This window comes from Chenopodium quinoa, unplaced genomic scaffold (genome assembly GCF_001683475.1).
Source record: "Chenopodium quinoa cultivar QQ74 unplaced genomic scaffold, ASM168347v1, whole genome shotgun sequence".
NCBI lineage: Eukaryota > Viridiplantae > Streptophyta > Magnoliopsida > Caryophyllales > Amaranthaceae > Chenopodium > Chenopodium quinoa.
The window spans coordinates 21,349,637-21,369,894 of record NW_018742204.1 but is presented as its reverse complement, the minus strand read 5'-3'; the positions used below and the strand labels follow the sequence as shown (position 1 = coordinate 21,369,894).

The 20,258-nt window shown below is 35.6% G+C and overlaps 2 protein-coding genes across 7 annotated transcripts; one reads left to right on the top strand and one right to left on the bottom strand.

Annotated features, from left to right (window-relative positions):
* Nucleotides 1-5: 5 nt before the first annotated feature.
* Nucleotides 6-14,965, top strand: LOC110723118 (histone-lysine N-methyltransferase SUVR5-like). 6 transcript variants are annotated; one of them, XM_021902443.1, is made up of 13 exons: nt 6-758; nt 1,776-1,812; nt 3,718-4,256; nt 4,706-5,008; nt 5,190-5,300; nt 6,437-6,547; nt 7,327-10,155; nt 11,809-11,961; nt 12,312-12,428; nt 12,517-12,620; nt 12,700-12,837; nt 13,573-13,660; nt 14,461-14,965. In XM_021902443.1, exons 3-13 carry the CDS (start codon nt 3,771-3,773, stop codon nt 14,566-14,568), a joined length of 4,548 nt encoding a protein of 1,515 aa, XP_021758135.1. In that variant the 5' UTR covers nt 6-758; nt 1,776-1,812; nt 3,718-3,770; the 3' UTR covers nt 14,569-14,965. The 6 variants fall into 6 exon arrangements, with proteins under 6 accessions (XP_021758135.1, XP_021758143.1, XP_021758115.1 ...); XM_021902451.1 differs by having other exon boundaries at nt 10-758; nt 3,778-4,256; nt 11,800-11,961; XM_021902423.1 differs by having other exon boundaries at nt 10-758; nt 11,800-11,961.
* Nucleotides 14,966-15,227: 262 nt separating this feature from the next.
* On the bottom strand, nt 15,228-16,145 carry LOC110723148. The gene is made up of 2 exons (XM_021902471.1): nt 16,032-16,145; nt 15,228-15,918 (listed from the first exon to the last, which is right to left on the bottom strand). Exons 1-2 carry the CDS (start codon nt 16,111-16,113, stop codon nt 15,575-15,577), a joined length of 426 nt encoding a protein of 141 aa, XP_021758163.1. The 5' UTR covers nt 16,114-16,145; the 3' UTR covers nt 15,228-15,574.
* Nucleotides 16,146-20,258: the final 4,113 nt, after the last annotated feature.

Below are 20,258 nucleotides of genomic sequence, written 5' to 3'. Positions count from 1 at the left end.
AATTTGTCACTAACCAATCTTTGCACTATAAGTTGCACAGAAAATTTCCAATTTCACTCCAAATTCATACAAGTACTGTAATTCGCAAATCAACACTCAAAATTGTCTGAACTGATCTACGGAGTATTTCGTCAATTACCCATTTTTTTAATTTTTTATTTATTTTTTATTTATAGAAAAAGATAACTTAGCTAAAAGTCAAAATTACCCCTAAAAATCTACAACAAGCTTACAGCTGCCTGTCCCACACTGACCCTACCATTAGTCCATTAACCTGATTATCTGATATCCTTGCAACAGTTTCATAGCCGAAACCAAAACTTAACCCAAAAAAATAAAAATAAAATAACAAAAAAAAAAAAAAAAAAAAAAAAAAAGCAAAACTTTGATTTACGAATCTCAAGGGTTATACCTGGAAACTTCAAACCAAATTACAGAATCCATAGTTAAAACTTTAAAGTGCCCCAAATTTGTTTTCCAACATACCCTAAATCTGTAAGACCAATTTCTGATATTTTCCATGTTACAGAAAATTTAATTCAAGAAAACAAAAAAACCCACAAAAAATAATAACGAAAGAAAAAGGGTACATTTTGATTTTATAATAATTGGCCTAGCTAACCAAAGTCCAAACTTTTGTTAAGAGTTAGAGAGAGAAACACACAAATTCGAAGAGAGAGAAAGAAATACCACACCATACCATTACCATTGTCAGACCACCAATTTCATTTTCAACCCCCTACCATGGCAAAATAAAGGTACACTACATTTTTCACAACATTTTTTTAATCTGCAATTTTTTTTTATATCTAAGTTTTTATGTCATATAAATTCATTGTTTGATTGTTTCTGCATTTTTTAATTTTTGGGTTAGGATTAGAATGTTACAGTATTTTTATAAAATTTATGTCACGTTGTTTTGTGGTGGGTGACCCTTAAAGCTAAGCTTGCTTCCCCGTCACTACCAACAAACCCAAAAAAAAAATAAAAATTTCTTGGTCTAATTATGAGAATAAAACCCCATTAATCATATTATTAGATTTGAACAAACCCAGGTACAATTAAATTTTGCCCGCTTTTATTTTAAATTAATTGGTTTATGTTTTAGGATTATTTAATTTTTAAGATCTATGCCTAGGGTTTTCACCTGAAATAAACTTGTTCTTAATTTACTAATTCTAGGGTTTTAGTTCATTGGATGTGTAAAGTTTAAAACTTTATATGTGTTTCAATTCAATTTAGGATTTTGAAGTTGATTGGATCTTGTTAATTACTTTGTTGGTTGAATTGTTACAATTGGGTGTGCTGAGTTGAAAGGTGACATGCACAAGTTGTTGTTGTTGTACCTGTTCTTGAAAATGTTACTCTTAGTTCATAAAGTTTACACCTTTGGGAATTTATTACATGCACAAGTTCTTGATTGTTCATTAACATGCTAGTTTGTTCTGAAAGTTTATACCTTTCGCTCGAAAATCGGTTCCGGTGTTTCTTGGTGGGACCGTGGAATTGGATTGTGTCACTTATATGAACAGTAATGTTACCTGAACTGTGCATTGCTTGGGTACCTCCCTCTCGCAAAACAGGGAAAAAAGGAAATGGTAGAAGAACAATTTTTTTTTTTTTTTTTTCAAACAAGAGAGAAGAACAATGAATTCTATATTTTCGTTAATCACTAGTGCAAGATTGGGTATGAAAACACAATTCACTGCGTAATTTAGTAATTTAGGCCATATTGTGCCACTTTCATGTATTAATTTGCCTTTTTTGGTTCACAGTTTGAGGCAAATTCAGTAACTCTCAGCGATTAATAAGGTAAGTATTTGATGATATTCTCTTTGTAATTGTGTCTATTGTATTATTTTATGATTTTTGTAAACAATTTTTTTTCGTTGTGTAATAGCTATGATAAGTGTCACTATAAAAGCCTCATTTCTCCTAGTTATTGTATGGAATTTTTTTTTATATAAACCAGAGTTGCACCAAGGTGTTTTTTTGCTCGTTTGACGATTAAATGAGCAATAACCATCCTCATTTAGTCATCAAAATAAGCAAAAAATACCTTAGGTGCACGCACTGTACACCCGATTGAATAAAAAAAAAAGAAGACGATAGAAATAGTTTATTGTTTGTAGAAAGGTCGGGAAAAGCCGATTGAATTGATAACGAACCTAAGCAAAAATGGTTTAGTAAATTTGTCGACATGAACCCGACCCGAAATTAAATAGGTTAGGTTAAGATTTAAGAAGTAGAATTTTCAACTAGAAAATTACCTATGTCACCGAAATAATATATAGGTCAGAACCCAAACTAAGGGGCAAACCAAACATCCTTTTAGGCCCATATATAGCAGCCAATCACCCTTTGAAAACTACTCCCTGCACGACTACCTATGTTTACAACCGACTAGCCCTAGGATTATTACCGGCTTCCCTTTTTTTTCACCCTCTCTTTCTCTTTCTCTCTTTGCTTATTCAATGGCGGTGATTTAGCCCTTTTACTTTCTTTACAAGTCCTCAATGTTGCTATTCGCCACCTTAATCGCCCCTATTGCTCCATGAGTTCACACCAGCCCAAATATGGGAGGTCAAATGGGTTTGAGTTGTCCATTTACTTCCTCGGTTATTTTAATATTGCACCATGTTACTTTCACATTTGCTAATGCACAACTTTGATGTTAATATGTTTAACTCTCAATAAGTACATTTTATTAATAGCCGATATAATGAAAGTATAAAATAAGAAGATTCTAACAAGATTCTAACATGATCTTACATAACTATATTATTTATTACATATAAGTCACAATAATTTGTCAAAGGAGAGCATGTGAATAGTGTAAAAGTCAGCATGATGCAATATCAAAAGAACGAAAGAAATCCAAAACTTTAAACAAAAAATAAAAAATTTGGGTTCAAAATGTCAACATGAATCCGATTTGGAAAAAAAGAATGTTAGGGTTTAGAAATTGTACCTGAAAACTTAAATATGTTAGGTTTGATTATGTGGTAGTCGACCCGATCCTAACACAAAACCTACCTAGCACGACCTGGTTGCCAACCCAATTTTTAGGGGAAGTGGGAGAAACTAAAAGGGTTTATGCGATTAAAAATGAATATAATAAGTTGGTGTACTACCAAAATTGTAGTTAGTGGATGATGGTCCCCACACAAATGATAAGGCTTTTGTTTAGGGACAAGAACTTCGGGACAACGGGGTTTTAATTTAAGGCAATGTATAAAAAAACTCAAGGTGCAATAAAGGTCCTGCACCTCGGCGCTCCTTGGCCGCGCTTCGGTGCGCCTCTTGGAAGTCAGTCAATCAATCAAAGCTTTTATTCCATGAGTGGGGTCGGCTACATGAATCAAAAGCAATTATTCCATATAGTCATCAATAAAAATCTTCCTCCATCCCGTGCGATCAAACACTTCATTCTCATGCAAATTCATATGCTTCATATCCTTCCTAACTCCTTCCAACCAAGTAATTTTCAGTCTTCCTCTACTTCGTTTAATCTCTCCATGATCCCATTCTTCGTACCTGTGCCACCTGCTCCATCTTACATGCCCGAACCATCGCAAACGATTTTCCCTTATTTTGTCTGCAATGCCTGCCACACCCACTTTCTTGCGAATAACTTCATTTTTGGAAGTGAAGCGCACAATATAAAACAGTTAAAGAACTCTGTTTGATTTTTTTTTTTTTTTTTTTTTCCTTCAGGTGTATTATTTAGTGAAGAGATTTAATGGCATTGTGGTTTTTTTCTTGGTGATATGGAAGTTCTGAAGTGTCCTGCCCTCCACTATGCTGAAAATTCTTGTCACTCTCAAGAGAAATCAGTCATGGAGTTTGTGCAAGATTCAGAATCAAATAGTGTTAAGCATGCCGAGCAAATTCCTTTAGAAGAGAAGGAAGTGGATCATTTTCTGCCAAGTTTGAAAGTGGCCATAGGCACGATGCAATGTGATGGTCAAGTCCAAGATGGAGAAGCTCTTACGTTAGAAGAGAGATCTAATGGGTCTACACTCTCTGGTTCTGATTTGTTAGGCCAGAATGTGTCTGGGGTAGTTCTTGATCATGATGATGATAACCTAGAGGAGCAGGTCCAATATAAAGAAACTTACCTTGATTTTCAGAACTCCCATGTAGATGTGAACACAATTGAAAGTGAGCCACATTCTGAAAATAAAGAAGATGAGTCATTAATATCAGCAACCAGGTGGCCTGAGCAAGATGAATCTCTTGCATTATGGGTTAAGGTATGGTTTCTTTCACATGATTATTGCAACTTTGCCAATCACGTCTCACCCATTATACTGAATAGTTGGACTAAGCTGTTAGGGTTTAACTTTATCTTTAAGTTTTTAGTATTTCATATTCTTGAATTTTGTCTTGAGGATGGACTTGAGTGTTAAGATTAAGATTTAAAGTTGTTGCTTTGATTTTCAAAAACTGTATTATTCAGTTTTAACAATTTATTTTGGAATTGTGATAATTTGTCCAAACATTTTACAAAGCTTAACTTCACGATCTTCTATGTGCCTAAATAACTCTCATGCGTAACTTAAAAGTTTTCTTCTGTCATTAAAAGAAATTTAAGAAAGATTTGTGGCCTTGTATTAGAAGACATGTGATTCTTTTTCAAAACCAGATAGTGGAGCTAAACTTTCTTTTCTAATGTCTGTCTTAATCTACTCCGCAAGTATAGTGGAGAGGGAAGTGGCAAGCTGGAATCAAATGCGAAAGGGCAGACTGGCCATTAGCGACTGTGAAAGCAAAACCAACTCATGACAGGAAGAGTTATATTGTGATATTCTTTCCACACAAAAAGAATTATTCTTGGGCAGATACGCTGCTTGTTTGTGCAATTGATGAGCTTCCGCAGCCTATTGTACACCGGTCACATAAAGTTGGAGTGCAAATGGTTGAAGATTTGACTGTTGCACGGCGCTTTATCATGAAAAAGCTAGTAATTGGCATATTGAGTATTGTTGACCAGCTTCCTGTTCAGGTGCCAATTCTGTGGTCCTCTTTTCTTCTGACATTTCTTAACATATCTCTTCTTATGGTACAGTTAATGCTTGTAAAAATTGAAATATGCAATGTCTTGTTACATGCAATTGATATCATGATTAGTGCTTTGAGATATTCTCACTATTAGCTGTTTTGTAATGGTGATTCAATTGTCTTAGGTGTTGCTCGAAACTGCTCGTGATGTAGTTGTATGGAGAGATTTCGCTGCAGAGGCTTCTCGCTGTAAAAGTTATCCTGATCTTGGAAGATTGCTCTTAAAGCTTCAGAATGTAAACTCCTAATTCTGTTATTATACTATGGAGTACAACCCTTTTTCTCTATATGTTATTCACATGTCATTTTTTGCTTTATTATTTCCATATGTTAGCTGGTCTACCTGGTTCAAGGAGATTTTCTCGTAAACCATGTAAAATATAATCATATACCAGTAATTCTTTTGTATTTCATTATGAGTCAAATAGATGGATACTTCTGCAAAAAATGTAGACCTGCTATCTGCAACTTCCTGGTGGTAATTACAGTTGCTAAGAGTATGTCCATTAATGATCAAGTGCCTTTAATTGCTCACCAATTTTTGAATAGTCCCTTTGTCCCTAAATAAAAGGCCTATTTCCTCCAAAACTCTTGTCCCTAAATAAACGCCCAAATTCTCATTTTGGGTGGAGTCCTTCATCATTAACTTCTCTCTCTCATTAACCCCTCTAGCCCAGTGTATATTCCCTTCACTTCCCCTAAAATTAATAACTATTCACACTACTGTATTTTTATTCAACTTTGATCAACAACATCCCACTACAATTCCTCTACTAAACCCTGTGGCCAAGAAATGTAGGGATTTATTTAGGGACAAAAAGGGAGTAGTGAATTGTGAGGAGAGAGATGGAGAGAAAATTAGTGACTAAATATTTCTCTGTTCACCTTCCCCCCCCCCCCTCTCTCTCTCTCTCTGTTCACCTTCCCCTCACACAATTTCCCTCAAAGTAAAGTAAAGTACAACCCTTGGTCATGGATTGGCATCCTCTAATTCCTACATTGTTGAAGTGTCAGGTCATTTGAGGCTTTGAGCTGTTTTAAAATGACGTGGACCTAATTGTAAAGCAACACCATTTTCTTGTTTGGTGTGGCTCATGGGATTTAGATCTACAGGCTAGGGTTTTTACAGCTTGGAGTAGGGTTGTTACAGCTCGGGGTAGGGATGTTACAGCTCAGACTTTGGTTGTGTTCTAGGTGGTGTTTGAATTTGCAAGCCGTTTCTAGCTCTATAATGTAACTCCTTGTGTAATATTTGAGTTGCATTATTATCTGCTGAACTACTTTCTTTTCCTTATCTAATTGTTTGATTTCATGTGCTTTTAACTTGAATTGATACTCTTCTTATTCTCCCTTCTCTCCTCCTTTGCTACAGATGGTATTGCGCCAGTACATCGATGCTAACTGGCTGCAACATTCTTTCCAAATGTGGGTAGATAAGTGCCAGGTTGCTGTCAGTGCTGATTCCATTGAACTTCTGAAGGAGGTAATTTCTTACCTCAAAAGAATTTCTTTGTATACCATTGGATGTGTATATGTGAGGATGCTCCTTAATATACAAGAATTCTTATTATAAGAACAATTAAGCATGACCTCAGGTTGCTTACTAGCCATCAGTGCTATATGCATAAGTTCGGTGGAATTTAATGATACCATATAAAAATCCGTGTAGAAATTAATTGGTAAGGAAGATTTCTTTGTTCACCCACTCTTGATTTCACTCCCTCTCTTCACCTTCTCTCTCTACATAAGTTGAAATTGCCTTCCAAGTGAGTATTGACGAGCTGCAGGTAGGCTCCTTTACCTTGTCTGATGTTGGTAAGACCCTTGTGGATCTTACTTGTGAAGCCAAGGGCCATTGCTTTTGAAGCTTTATTGATTTTGAGCTGTTGGCCACCGTCGAGCTTTTATTGCCCCCGTTTCTCTCCCTTGATAGTTTTTTGGATTACAGCTTACAAATAAAGTTTGGATTAATGGATCTAACTCGTGTAGCCAAAGGCCATTGCTTTGAAGCTTTATTGATTTTGAGCTGTTGGGCCACCGTTGAACTGTTATTGCTTCCATTTCTCTCCCTTGATAGTTGTTTGGAGTATAAATTTCAAATAATGTTTGGCTTAACTTACATTATTGTATGGTATGAATGCTGTGATGGCCATGATTGTTGATGTCACTTCCAAGACTGATAATCTGTTGCTCCCTTTCTTGGAATTTTTGAACCTTCTAACGTCTGTTTGCTTATGTCCATTTTATAATTTGTTGCTTCAGGAATTGGTGAATTCTATTTTGTGGAGTGAAGTCAATGATCTTCGAGATGCCCAGGGACAGCCTGCATTAGGTTCTGAGTGGAAGATGTGGAAGCATGAGGTTTTGAGAAGTTTCTCAATAACGCAGTCTGTGTCGGGTGGTGGAGGCATAGAACAGCCAAGCAAAAATTGCGTAGAAGATTTTAGTGTTAGTCCATCAATGACGAGTCTTCAAATTAGCCGGAAGAGACCTAAGCTTGAAGTTCGTCGTGCAGAGCCACATAATGCTGTAGGTGAAAATAAGAGCTGTCAGGAAAATACCATTGTTGAGATTAATTCGGCATTTTTCTCTGATCAGAGCACTATGAATGCTGATAATGCGCTCTTGCCTCCTAAGGAGGACCTTTTAGGCCAGACAGTAGCACAAATTTCCTCGCCAAGCAATGCCGTAGATGGATGGGATGGGGATCATGGGGTTGTGGTCGATACTTTAAACGCAGAGTCTACCCAGAAAGAAGATAGTAGGCTGCTACCCGTTAATGGAGTGGTTGAGACAAAATCCCCAGCTTCTAGAGTTAATAGTCGGAAATGCATTGCTTTTATTGAGGCTAAGGGAAGGCGGTGTGTAAGGTGGGCTAATGATGGTGATGAATACTGCTGTGTTCATTTGATGTCTCGTTTTGCAACACAATCTGTCAAAACAGAGACCTCTACACCAGCTGAATCATCTATGTGTCAAGGAACTACCACTCAAGGTACCAGGTGCAAACATCGCTCTCTCCCAGGTACCTCCTTTTGTAAAAAGCACCGCCCCCATGGTGATGGAACAATGCCCCCAAGTTCACCTGGAAGTCAGTTAAAGAGAAAACATGACGAGTTGCTAGACAAGTCCGAGAACACATGTAAGGATATTGTTATAGCTGGGGGAGCTGAAAGACCACTGGAAGGACATTTGAACACAATTATGGAGGGAAGTAACTCTAATGGAGGAGAACTTGAACTGATAGTGCCTGAACAACATGCTGAGGATTCTAACAATAAGAATGTAGAGATAGCTTATTGCGTTGGATTGGGCATGCATGAGGGCCATTCAAACTGTTTAGAGAGCCCTAAGAGGCATTCTTTATACTGTGATAAACATATACCAAGTTGGCTGAAACGTGCTAGAAATGGTAAGAGTAGGATAATCTCCAAAGAAGTTTTTGTGGATCTTTTGAGGACATGTTCCTCCCAGAAGCAAAAAACTCATTTGCATCAAGCATGTGAGCTTTTCTACAATCTCCTTAAAAGCTTATTATCCTTGAGAAATCAAGTTCCCAAAGAGACTCAATTTCAGTTGGCGTTGTCTGAAGCTTCTAAAGATATACGTACAGCTGAACTTTTAATGAAGCTAGTTTCCAGAGAAAAAGAGAGGTTGACAAGGATATGGGGCTTTAATTTGGAGAAGAATTCACAGGTTTCCTGCTCTCCTGTAGAGGAATTAGCTCTGGTGCCTGTAGAAGAAGAGGCTTTTGATGATGGAAGTTTCAAATGTAAAATTTGCTTTGAAGAGTTTTCTGATGATCAAACACTTGGGACACACTGGATAGACACTCACAATAAGGAAGCACAGTGGCTTTTTAGGGGCTATGCCTGTGCTATTTGTCTTGATTCTTTCACTAACAGAAAGGTTCTTGAGACACATGTACAGGAGAGACATCATGCTCAGTTTGTTGAGCACTGCATGCTTATCCAGTGTATTCCTTGTGGCAGCCATTTTGGTAATTCTGAGGAGTTATGGTCACATGTTCTTTCAGCTCACACCGAAGGTTTTAGACAATCAAAAAGAGGGCTCAACGGTCACCAATTAGTGGGTCCTCAGCATAATCTTATTTCCTCGACACTTGCCTCTGTTGATAATTCTGAGAGTCAGAGCAGTATCAGGAAGTTCATTTGTAGATTCTGTGGGTTAAAGTTTGATCTGCTACCTGATTTAGGCCGTCATCATCAGGCAGCTCATATGGGGCCAGGTTTGGTAAGCTCTCATCCAAAAAAGAAAGGCCTCCGCTTTTATGCTTATAGACTAAAATCAGGAAGACTCAGCCGTCCCAGATTCAAAAAGGGTCTTGGTGGAGCATCTTATAGACTCCGAAATAAGGGTAGCTTAGTTTTAAAGAAACGATTACAGCCTGTTAATCCTATTGGTGCTGGACGAATAAATGTGCAGTCTCATGTAATGGATACTGCTGGTCCTGTTAGACTTACTGAGGCTCAGTGCTCAGCTATTGCACAAATGTTGTCTTCTGAAGCTCAGAAAACAAGAGCACGTCCTAGTAATAATGAAATCTTATCTATTGCTTGCTCTGCTTGCTGCAAGGTTAGTGTTCAGAGGTCACTAGAGCAGAAGTATGGAGAATTGCCTGAACGCTTATACTTGAAAGCTGCTAAGCTTTGCAGTGAACATAATACTCCAGTAGATTGGCATCAGGAGGGGTTTAATTGCTCGAAAGGATGCAAAACACAGGAAGATCATATTTTGGGGTCTGTTTTGCCTTGTCCCATTAATGAACGTGGAAGACTAAATTCACCACCTCCAAATCCACAAGAGGAATGCGAATTGGATGAGTGCCACTTTGTCATGAATCCGCAATATTTTAGGTGGAGACACTTACAAACCACCATTATCTTGTGTGATGATATTAGTTTTGGACAAGAAAAGGTATCAGTTCCTTGTGTGGTAGACAAAAACTTGCTAGATTCACTTCATAATCCAACATATGACTTTGATGGGCAAGCATTTTTCATGCCATGGGAGAGCTTTACATATGCGACTAAGCCACTGTTAGATATATCCCTTGAAGTCAATATGCAGGTATCTTCAAGCATCTCCCTTTGAATTTCAATTCTGCTTTACTAGATTATTAAGCTTCGAATCAGGGGAATGTTTTCCCCACTTGAAAACTGTTTATGTATGTTTCACTAATATCATTATTTAAGTGGATCACTTTATGGCTTATATGTACAGCTTATTTAGTTGGGAGGAATTGGATTAAAAAAAAAAAAAAAAAAAAAAGAAAAAGAAAAAGAGAAAAGGTTTTAAACAACTTTCAGTTTACACCAAATTTATGAGAGCAGATAGGATTTGGATAGAAAGGAAGGAAATATAAGTAACTTCCTGAATCATGCATTTGTGGAAGTGTGAAATGTCAATCTTACTTTTGGCATTAGAGATGTGTGCCTGGACATTTGTGAATTAATAAAATTGCTGGAAGTTGTGCTTTACCTACCTCCACTCTTCTTTGAAGATAATGCCTTGACGTCAAACTTGGTTGATGGGCAGGGTAGCCCAATGATAATAGGGCTTGGGCTAAATTAAAGGGTTCTTAATGGACAAGGCTCTTATTGGGTTGGGTCAATGTAGGGCCAAAATGTTTGTCCAATTTAATAGATTAAGAAAATAGATAATGTAATAAAAATTACATAGATATTTTCGTATTCATATATACTTCATAATGGTTTTGTCCAATATTTATTTTAATTGATAATTTGTTGGCCCGTCCATTATTGGCCCACTATTGACCCTTAGACCCGCATTGGCCCTATGAAATGTGAACCTCTTTGACCCGGCCCGCAATTGTCCCGCACCAACCCTGACCCGACATGTCCAATAACTAGATCTACATGTCGTTAAAAGCTACTCCTTCCGTCCTTTATTTTTTTTGCTCCTTAGAGGTAATGTTACTTTATTAATACTCCCTCCGTACTTAAATAAATGAAACGTTTTGACTTTTGCGCTATTAATCTAAATCACTTTGTGTAAATATAGTCTTGTGATTATTTGATTTATACATAAGAATAAATATAGACTTGTGGGTATTTGTTGAAATCGTCTCAATGAATAGTTTATTAATATTCAATTGTTATAATTTTTACTTATTGATAATTAGGCCCTTTTTACTTCACCTTTAAAAATCAATATGCAGTAAAACAGCTAAAATCAGTAAACTTAAAGAAGAAATATAATAGAAAATCAGTAAAAATAATTTCAGTTTAGTAGAAATGATTTTAATTCAGTAAAATTAATTTCTGGTTCAGTAAAAATAATTTATCTTCGGCAAAGATAATTTCAGTTCAGCAAAAATAAGGTGAAGTGAATGAGGCCTTAAAGATATTATCATTCAAAGTGTTGCATTGACATACGTGTACAAGGAAAACGTTTCATTTATTTAAACATGGAGGGAGTATTTGGTTGGAAAAGATGATGAGAGAGAAAAACGGTGGGGTTAATGGGGTGGTTGTGAGAATAAAGGTATGATCCCATGTGTCCAAAAATAGAATTAGGCAAAAGTAAAGGGACAAACTAAAAAGGAAATTGGGGAAAAATAAAGGACGGAGGGAGTAGCTTAATTTCATTGATTGAGAACAAAAGGATCCTTTTCTTCTTCTCCTTCCCCTTTATTTTTATTTTTTATTTTTTATTTCTTATTTTGTGTGTGTAATTTATTCTTGCTTTCAGAATTTGCAGTTAGGGTGTGGCTGTTCACAATCAACTTGCTATCCTGAGACATGTGATCACGTATACCTGTTCAACAATGATTTCGAGTATGCGAAGGATATCGATGGAAAGCTTATGGAAGGAAGATTCCCTTATGATGATGAAGGTCGACTAGTTCTGAAGGTGCTCATTTTAGAGAATACGAGCTCTTTACTCTTTGTATTCTTTAATCTCATTGGTTATAGCTTTCGTGTAGAATTAGTTGCAACTTAGAAATGACTAATTCTTGTGTTCCTATTTATTATTTCTTTTAAAATCCTTTTTTATTGTTCTTTGCTTTCTGAAAATACCTAGTTTGCGATAAATGTCCTTTTCAACCTTTATTTGAGATTGATATCTACCACTTTTATGTTGGTCTTTAAAATGTTGATGCAAACTTCATCTATATAACCCTTATTACTCTCTGTTCTATTTAAAACTTGGCTGTGTTACTGAAGTAATAAAGATTTTCTCCAATTCTTGGTGATGTGCAGGATAATTATCTCATCTATGAATGCAATAACTTGTGTAAGTGTAGTAGCAACTGCCCAAATAGGGTATTGCAGAACGGGGTTAGAGTAAAGATGGAAGTCTTCAAAACATTGAAAAAGGTTTTATTTTATTTTATTCTATTATTTAATGTTTTGAGATTGTTTTGACGATTGGAGCATCAATTGACTCTTCCAGCTTTATTGGCAGGGTTGGGCACTCCGAGCCGGTGAAAATATTTTGCGCGGCACATTTGTATGTGAATTTGTTGGTGAAATATTAAATGAACAGGAAGTAGACAGAAGGCGCAAAAGGTTCATATCATATCCATCGTCGGTCGCTACCATATGGAATCGCTATTGTGCACTTACATAAGTCCTTTTGTGTTGTTAGGTGTAAAAATGAAGGTTGTGATTATATCTATGACGTGGCGATCCATACAAAGCACATGAGTGAATTGATTGAAGGGGAAGCCAAGTTTTTTATTGATGCTACAAAATATGGAAATGTTTCGCGTTTCATAAATCACAGGTGAGGAAGCAGTGGTCCTAAGCTACTTGGTGAAACATTATTTTTTAATCTGGCACATATTTTAGGTTAAATAACTTAGCCTTTTCTTTTAGATTCACTGTTTCATGAAAGGGGCTACATAACATGCCTCTGATGAATAGCTGCAAAATATTGCTATGTTTGATATGTTATTGCATAGTGAAAAATTAAGTCTGTGTATACTTGTTATTGCAATATTGCTCTTGTCAAAAAAATTATAGGTTGTCTATGAAGGAAAGCCTGTTTGTTATAAGAGTTAGTTAAAAGATCTTCATTGCTTACTCATTTTCTTGGAGTCTGCTAGATCTAGTGATAGAACTTCTAGGTGTTGGTTTGTAGATTCTTTAATTTTCACTCATTTTGGGCACAAGAGTCGTGATTTTTTTTTTACTACGTATTGAATTTTTGCCTTCAGTCGTATTAAACAAAGACAGGTAGATGCATCAACCTGTTGCACGAGACAAATTGAAGACAAGAATCATGTATCATAGATGATGCTACTATTGTGCTGCTAATCACATGCAATAGAAAGTTGACTAGTGCAAGTGCACATTTTTGAGATATCTAATACAACCAGATTTTAAGTTTATTGTTAAATAGTATGTTTAATCGTGCCCTTTTAAATGTTTGCTTCATACTCCTGTTATAAATCTAATTCCCTTACTATGTGTTATCTGATTTTGTTGCCTGGTGCTCTAATTATGTTTTCTTGTGTAGCTGCTGTCCAAATCTTGAAAGTCACCTAGTTCTTGTGGAAAGCATGGATTTTCAGCTTGCCCATGTTGGTTTCTATGCAAAACAGGATGTAAGTGAATATTCCATCAAAAATGATAAGTATTAAATGATGAAGTGATCTTTTATAATTTTCTGGGGTACTCTTTAAGAGAAACTATTTTGCAAGTGGTTTTCTTATTTATTCTCACCTTTTCATATTAAGGCTTTGCTTAGAACGTACTCCGTAATAATTTAGTTAGGGGTATTGTCTATTGTTGAAATTTCTATAATTATATGGCAAAAATAAACTCTCTCTTAGGCATGCTTAATTTTGTGTTGTGCGTGTAAGAAGAGAAAATAAAGAAAAGGGTGATGGATTGAGTCGTGGAGGTGGTGGTTTAGGGAGGAAGGGGGGGGGGGGGGGTGTTCCTTGAACCCACCACATCTACCCAATCTTCCTTCTCTTTATCGTGTTCTCATATATACCGTTATATGTTTACCGCAAATCCAAGCATTCAAATAATCTTGTATCTCATATGGGTTAAGACTTAAGAGTCCTCCACCACCGCCACCTCCACTTCCATCCATTAACAAATTCCTGTAATTTAGCCCTACTAACTTTGAACCCATGAACATACTTATGTTATATTGTTCCCTGAAATTTTGAGTAATCCGCTGTTGTGATGATCTACCGACATTTATTTACCTCAAATCCAAGCATGCGATAGAATCATTCTAACCTTTAAATTTTTTTAACTTTTTTTTTTTAACTGCTTCTGTGGCACTCTACGTGCTTTTAAAAAGTTAATTGATTGATGAACAATTATTATAATTTTTTTCCAACCTTCATTGCCATCACTTTTCACTTGTAACTTGTCTATATTGGGACAGATAGCTGCCGGGGAAGAACTTTGTTTTGACTTTCACTATCAGCTACAGGCTGGAGACGGATGCCCCTGCTTGTGTGGAGCTTCGACTTGTAGGGGTCGCCTTTACTAATAATTATTAGCATCAATGCCCAGGCAATCAGCTGCATCACAGATGCTGATTTTAAGGGCCTTTGTAATGGTCTTGTAGTCGCGCTGCTAATTTTTCCATTTACTGCTTGAATAGAGCTGAGCTATGCAGTCGGGAGCCTATTGCCTTCTTGTAAATTGATTGTACCATTCTCTCCCCTTTCGCTTCTTTGTATATACAGTTTTCCGTTTCTATTATCTGATTAGTTGCATTTCTAGAGAAGCAGAGAAATTTCGTAGTATCTTTGGAGAAATTAGTCTCTTGATTTTAGTTTATATCAGTGATTCTACTGGAGTGACACTAATATGCAATACAACTAGGGTGTTGCTCCTGTAAATTCTAGCGTTGGTAACAATTTACATACCCTATTATCTGTTTCCTTTTGTTTGCCTGATAAACCCTTTGCAGGATTGAGATGGCGACGAATTGAGGCGTGGATGAGAGTTCTTGAAATGGGATGTTCAAGTTTTTTTCATGTAAAACAGTTGTTCCAACTACGAAGTACTAATGATCGTACTCGTAACTCGGAAGTATTTTGTTTGTAAGAGTATCAAGGGCTAGTTTTTCATTGTACAATTCCTTTGTTGCTTCCTATTTGTTGTTGTAAGTAATCTAATATGTGAATCAGGATTTGAATACTTAACTACATCAAAGGTGCATTTTTTCCAAGTATTTTGAGCAAATTCTGTATCTCAAACAACATGATTCCACTATACATACATTCACAAGAACATTATTATCTATTTATTGAAATTAGACATGAAAATAGAACATTTTGTAGCAAAATTTGGGACATTATCTTCAACAGCTGGATAGATTAGAAGATTCAAAACATCATCTCTTTTTCATGATGCAGTAGAAAGACAAGGGAGAGGCCATAGCTAATCCCCACCAAAATTGCCATCCCTACAATAACATCACCCAGTTAACTAATCGACCCCAACAAAAACTTATATACAACGGATGTATTCTATCCAAAATATCAACTTCAGAGAACATGTGCTTGGCCAAAAACATTACCACATTCGATGTATGATCCGAGTTCCATATTCTTTCTAGGATCCATCTCTGACGATAATTGCAAAATCATAGAAGAAGTGACTAACCCACTTCCAATCTTTTCTCTAACCAATCTATGTCTCATATCAAGAGACCAAATCCCAATCATGTCACCAAAGTAGTCTTCCAAAAGAACCTTAGTAAGCAAGAATATCCCTAGCCAAAGTGTTAGTTTACCTGTTGATTTACTTCTTTTTAATGAAACAGTTGCTAAGCTGCTCATCAGGTTAACATAAGCACCACAAGAATACAGAGGAATCCAGAAATACCATTCTATAAAACACAAGAAAATATTAATTAATACTGTAAAATCATAATGAATGTGCTTAAGTTATACTATAGTTTATTATGTAAGGTTAAGGTCATGTTAAGGGAATAAGGGATACCTGGATCATTAAATTGAACTGATGCAGAAACAAGAAAAAGGGCAGCCATTAGTGTAGAGCTTATTCTGTAGAGTTTTGCCATTTTTTATTTATATATGTTTGACTTTTTAGGAAATAAAAATTCATCTAAGATTGATATGATGTATGAATAAGATATGATATTATTATATGTTGTCAATGATTGTTTATGGGTTTAATGGAGCTAGTAAAATTGAAGTCAACAGTTGTTAAACAAATTAGAAAAGAAAGTTTTATATATTGAACTCTCAATACTCTAGAAGATAACAAAATAATATAACATAATGTGTCTACCCTATGATAGATTATGATTAAGGGGTTTGTTAAGGTTTGTAATTTACTATTTCACAATAAATTATGAGAGTAATAGTTATCTCTTTTGTTCAATTGGCTTTTATCACCACATCTTCATTTAATAAAAGAATGATTGGCCTATATGACAACTATAGTCTATAGACTGGTGGAGCAACACCAAACTATAAGGGATGTATAGGCGCACACCAACCTCTATTTGGGTGCATCCTTTAAAACCCCGTCCTACTCCCCACCCCTTGCTTTATCGTCGCCTGAATTTAGAAAATTTTACTTGTATACAGTGGTATTTTTTATGATACTAGTATGCCAGATGTAACAAACATTATAGTTGGTGTTGTCTTGTACACCCGCTTTACATAGTATTAATTCTTGTACCTCAATGTTATATTTAGTGTCATACTAAAAGCCAATTTTTCATTTTCGTTTTCATTTAATGATCGTGGCTAATATTTCTAGACTTTTATATAATACTCCGCCACCCTCTCATTTCATTCTAGTTACTCCGTATGAAATCTTGCTAGATCTGTTTCAGTAAAAATATTTCCGAAAGCGAAATAATGAGGCCACTATACTACTATAGTGTACGAGTAATTGACTAAAAAGATTGAGATTTCAAATGAAACATGATGCATCTTGCATGAAAGAGAGAGGTCATTAGCCTTGTAGGCAAGCAACTCACCAGTACAGTAGTACTTATCTTTAATTTCCTTGGATAACATGTCACATGTCGACAGCGATGAGTGTGAAATGCCAAAATATAGACATGCTTGCATAATTTTCAATTTTCATGTTGATGTTTTTCAGTTTTTTGACATTAGCTTTGTCCCTGTTTCTTTCATGTCTGCAGCTTCTTGCACCCAACCCCCTTTAACCCAATCAAATTTGGGAGAATCATTGCGTTGGTGACTAACTAGTTTTTCATTTTTAAGTACGGATGTTACACCAACACGTCGTCCTTTCCCTTCTTCTACAATCAAATTATATTTTATTGTTGCGCAATATTCCCCCTATACGCATCATCTTATCATATTCGCGTCATGAGTTAATCCGTTCAGCTTCATGTTAGAATCGAGTCATATTCGTATCTATTGTAATTAGCACCTTATTACTATAATATATCAATTGAAACATTGATATATGTAAATCAAATTCGAATAATAAAATATCAATACATTATTATCTGTATTCTTTCTTAAAAGAGTATAAGAGAGTAACCTTAAAAAACAATTAAAAAGGAATGAAAGGGTCACACATGTATAGCAGGTAGATTACACAAGAAAGTGCAAAATGAGAAGAAAATGTCAAAAATGACATCAATATAGAATGAGATAGAACTTTAAAAGTATAGTATAGCTTAAAAAAACAGCAAAATATAAATGAATGAATACAAATAAAGGTCAGGAAAACGCCAAACCACATGCAGTTATACAAAGACAGGTTGGGCAGCATTATTAGAGAGAAGGCCCATCTATTCTCTTTAGTAACTGCATTATCATCATTCATCTCCCTTTTATTATAAAGTTTATTAGCGCATAATAGATGATGGATGATGGATGATGGATCACAAAGTTGAAGAATACTTTCATCATATCTTCGATCTTATTCATAACATAACATTTTAGGCCCATTCTTTGGTCCCTGGCCTACTACTTTTTCATCACTCAAAAATTGATTTTAGAGCACCACTAAAAAAAAGCAAAATTAAAGTTCTAAAGATCATACTCTTAAAAAGAATTGTATACTATTGCTTTTTTGGGGGGTATAGAATGGTAGAATATTGCTTTGCTAAGGTGAAATGGTACATGTTATTTCTCACTAATAGAGGATTATGAACGATTATATTTATTAGGCAAAATTGGCTGTAACACCCTAAAGTATGGCTTAGGTGCACTGAGCACCCAGAACTATGTATTGTAGTCAAAACACCGCCGACTATGGTGTTAGGTGCGACGCGAGCCTTAATGAAAATTTTTGGCCACTTATTTCATCGGAGGAGATGAATCCATGCGTGCTAAGTGGATGGAAGACTACATAGTAGTTCTAGAGAGTGAAGATTCGCCTCCTCCTGGCGAAATAAGTTGCCGAAAATTTTCATTTATGGCATGCATTGCACCTAACACCATAGTTAGTGGTATTTTGGCTACTACGCAAAGTTCAAGATGCTTAGTGCACATAAGCCATAGTTCAGGATGTTGCGGCCAATTTTGCCTATTTATAATGATGATTTTTCTTAGGGTGTTGCCTGAGAGTCGTTGCTTACTCTAATATTCTCTTATGATATTACTAGCCTTAAAAAAAAAAGCTCTCAGTCTTAAAGCATACTATGTTTTTCTTTACCCTCATTCAATCACGATTATTGATTAGTTTCCTTAGCTTGGCAATACCACCGGAATCCGAAATAATTTTTTATTTTTTCCTCAATGGTAGGACAATTCCTTTGATAAGTAAGTTTACTTTAAAATTAAGTTGGTTCATCTAGCTAGCTCAACCTTTCAATTGAAATGGTAAACTTATTATTACATAATCTAATGATGAGCACATTTAGTCATGCAAAATTACAAAAATCTCTAATACTTCAAGCAAAAGTGGTAAGTCAATGGTGGGGAAATTGGCAAATGTGCGTTCTTATAAGAGTGGCAAAGTTCGAGTAGAAATAACATTTTAATACAACTAGTACTTTATTGCATTGCGTAGACGGCACAGGACATCTAATTCTTCTGACTTATGGAATTAATTTTAAGCAGTATCTTTATTACAATATTATATGCAATTAAGAAAAAACAAATCACCTTGTTATAAGCAACTGAATTAGTTTTTTAAAAAAAACAACTGAATTCATGAGACAGAGTGTGAGTCAGTGAATGTGAGAGTGCATGAGATATTCCAAATTAATAGGATCCACATTATTTTCTCTCTTTCGACATGTGAAGCTAACTTAAGTACTCTTTTCGTCTCTTAAAAATGTACTACTCGTATAATAAACTTATCTTTTACCTACAATTTTCTTAGATGATTGGCGTATAGTACGGAGTATAATTTTAGAAATTTAAAACTATAAATTTACACTTTGTTGGGCATATAATTTCTAAATTAATTTGAAGCACCAATTTAGGATGTGATTAGAGTAGAGTTGATAAAAAATCGGGCCGGGCCAGGCCTTAATACAATTTATCGTGCCCAAACCCGTAAAAAGTAGCGGGCTTGTCGGACCAAATAGGGCTTTTCGGGCCGGTTTCGGGCTTTTTAACTACAAATGCGTTTTTATGCTTGCCCAAACCCGCCCTATTTTCGGATCGGATCGGACCGGGCCAATGTTGATCACCTCTAGATTAAAGGTTATGCGAAGCCCTGAATAATATAATGCCAAAAAAAAATTCTATTGAGGCCATGTTAAATGCAATTAAGTGTAGCCTGTCCTTTAATCATTTATCTCTTTTTACTCCAACAAAATTAGATGTGCAATTTATTAGCGTATTGGTCCAGCTACTTCCACTAACATGCCAGTTCAACTAGTTAATGACTCAATGGTTAACCATAACAGAAATTAAATATGCATTTTATGTGCTCAACTAGCTGATAAATGTGCTCATTTACGCTGCTCATTTGTACATTAATGCAATTACATACATCGAATTAGCCTTCTTCGGGAATTAATAGTCCAATTAAATGTCTTGTTGAAGAATAGTTAAAAGTTTGTATTCAATGGGGATGTTTTGGGAATTTTTAGGAAAATAGGGGAATTTTTTTTGAGAATATCATGATCGAAATTGTTTGTCAATATTAACAACATAACATTTTTCTTAAGTTATGACTAGTCGTACAAAAAGACGAACCTTACATATATATCCAAGTTTGATGTTAACGTTTACCAAATTGCAAGAATGGTAAATTTAA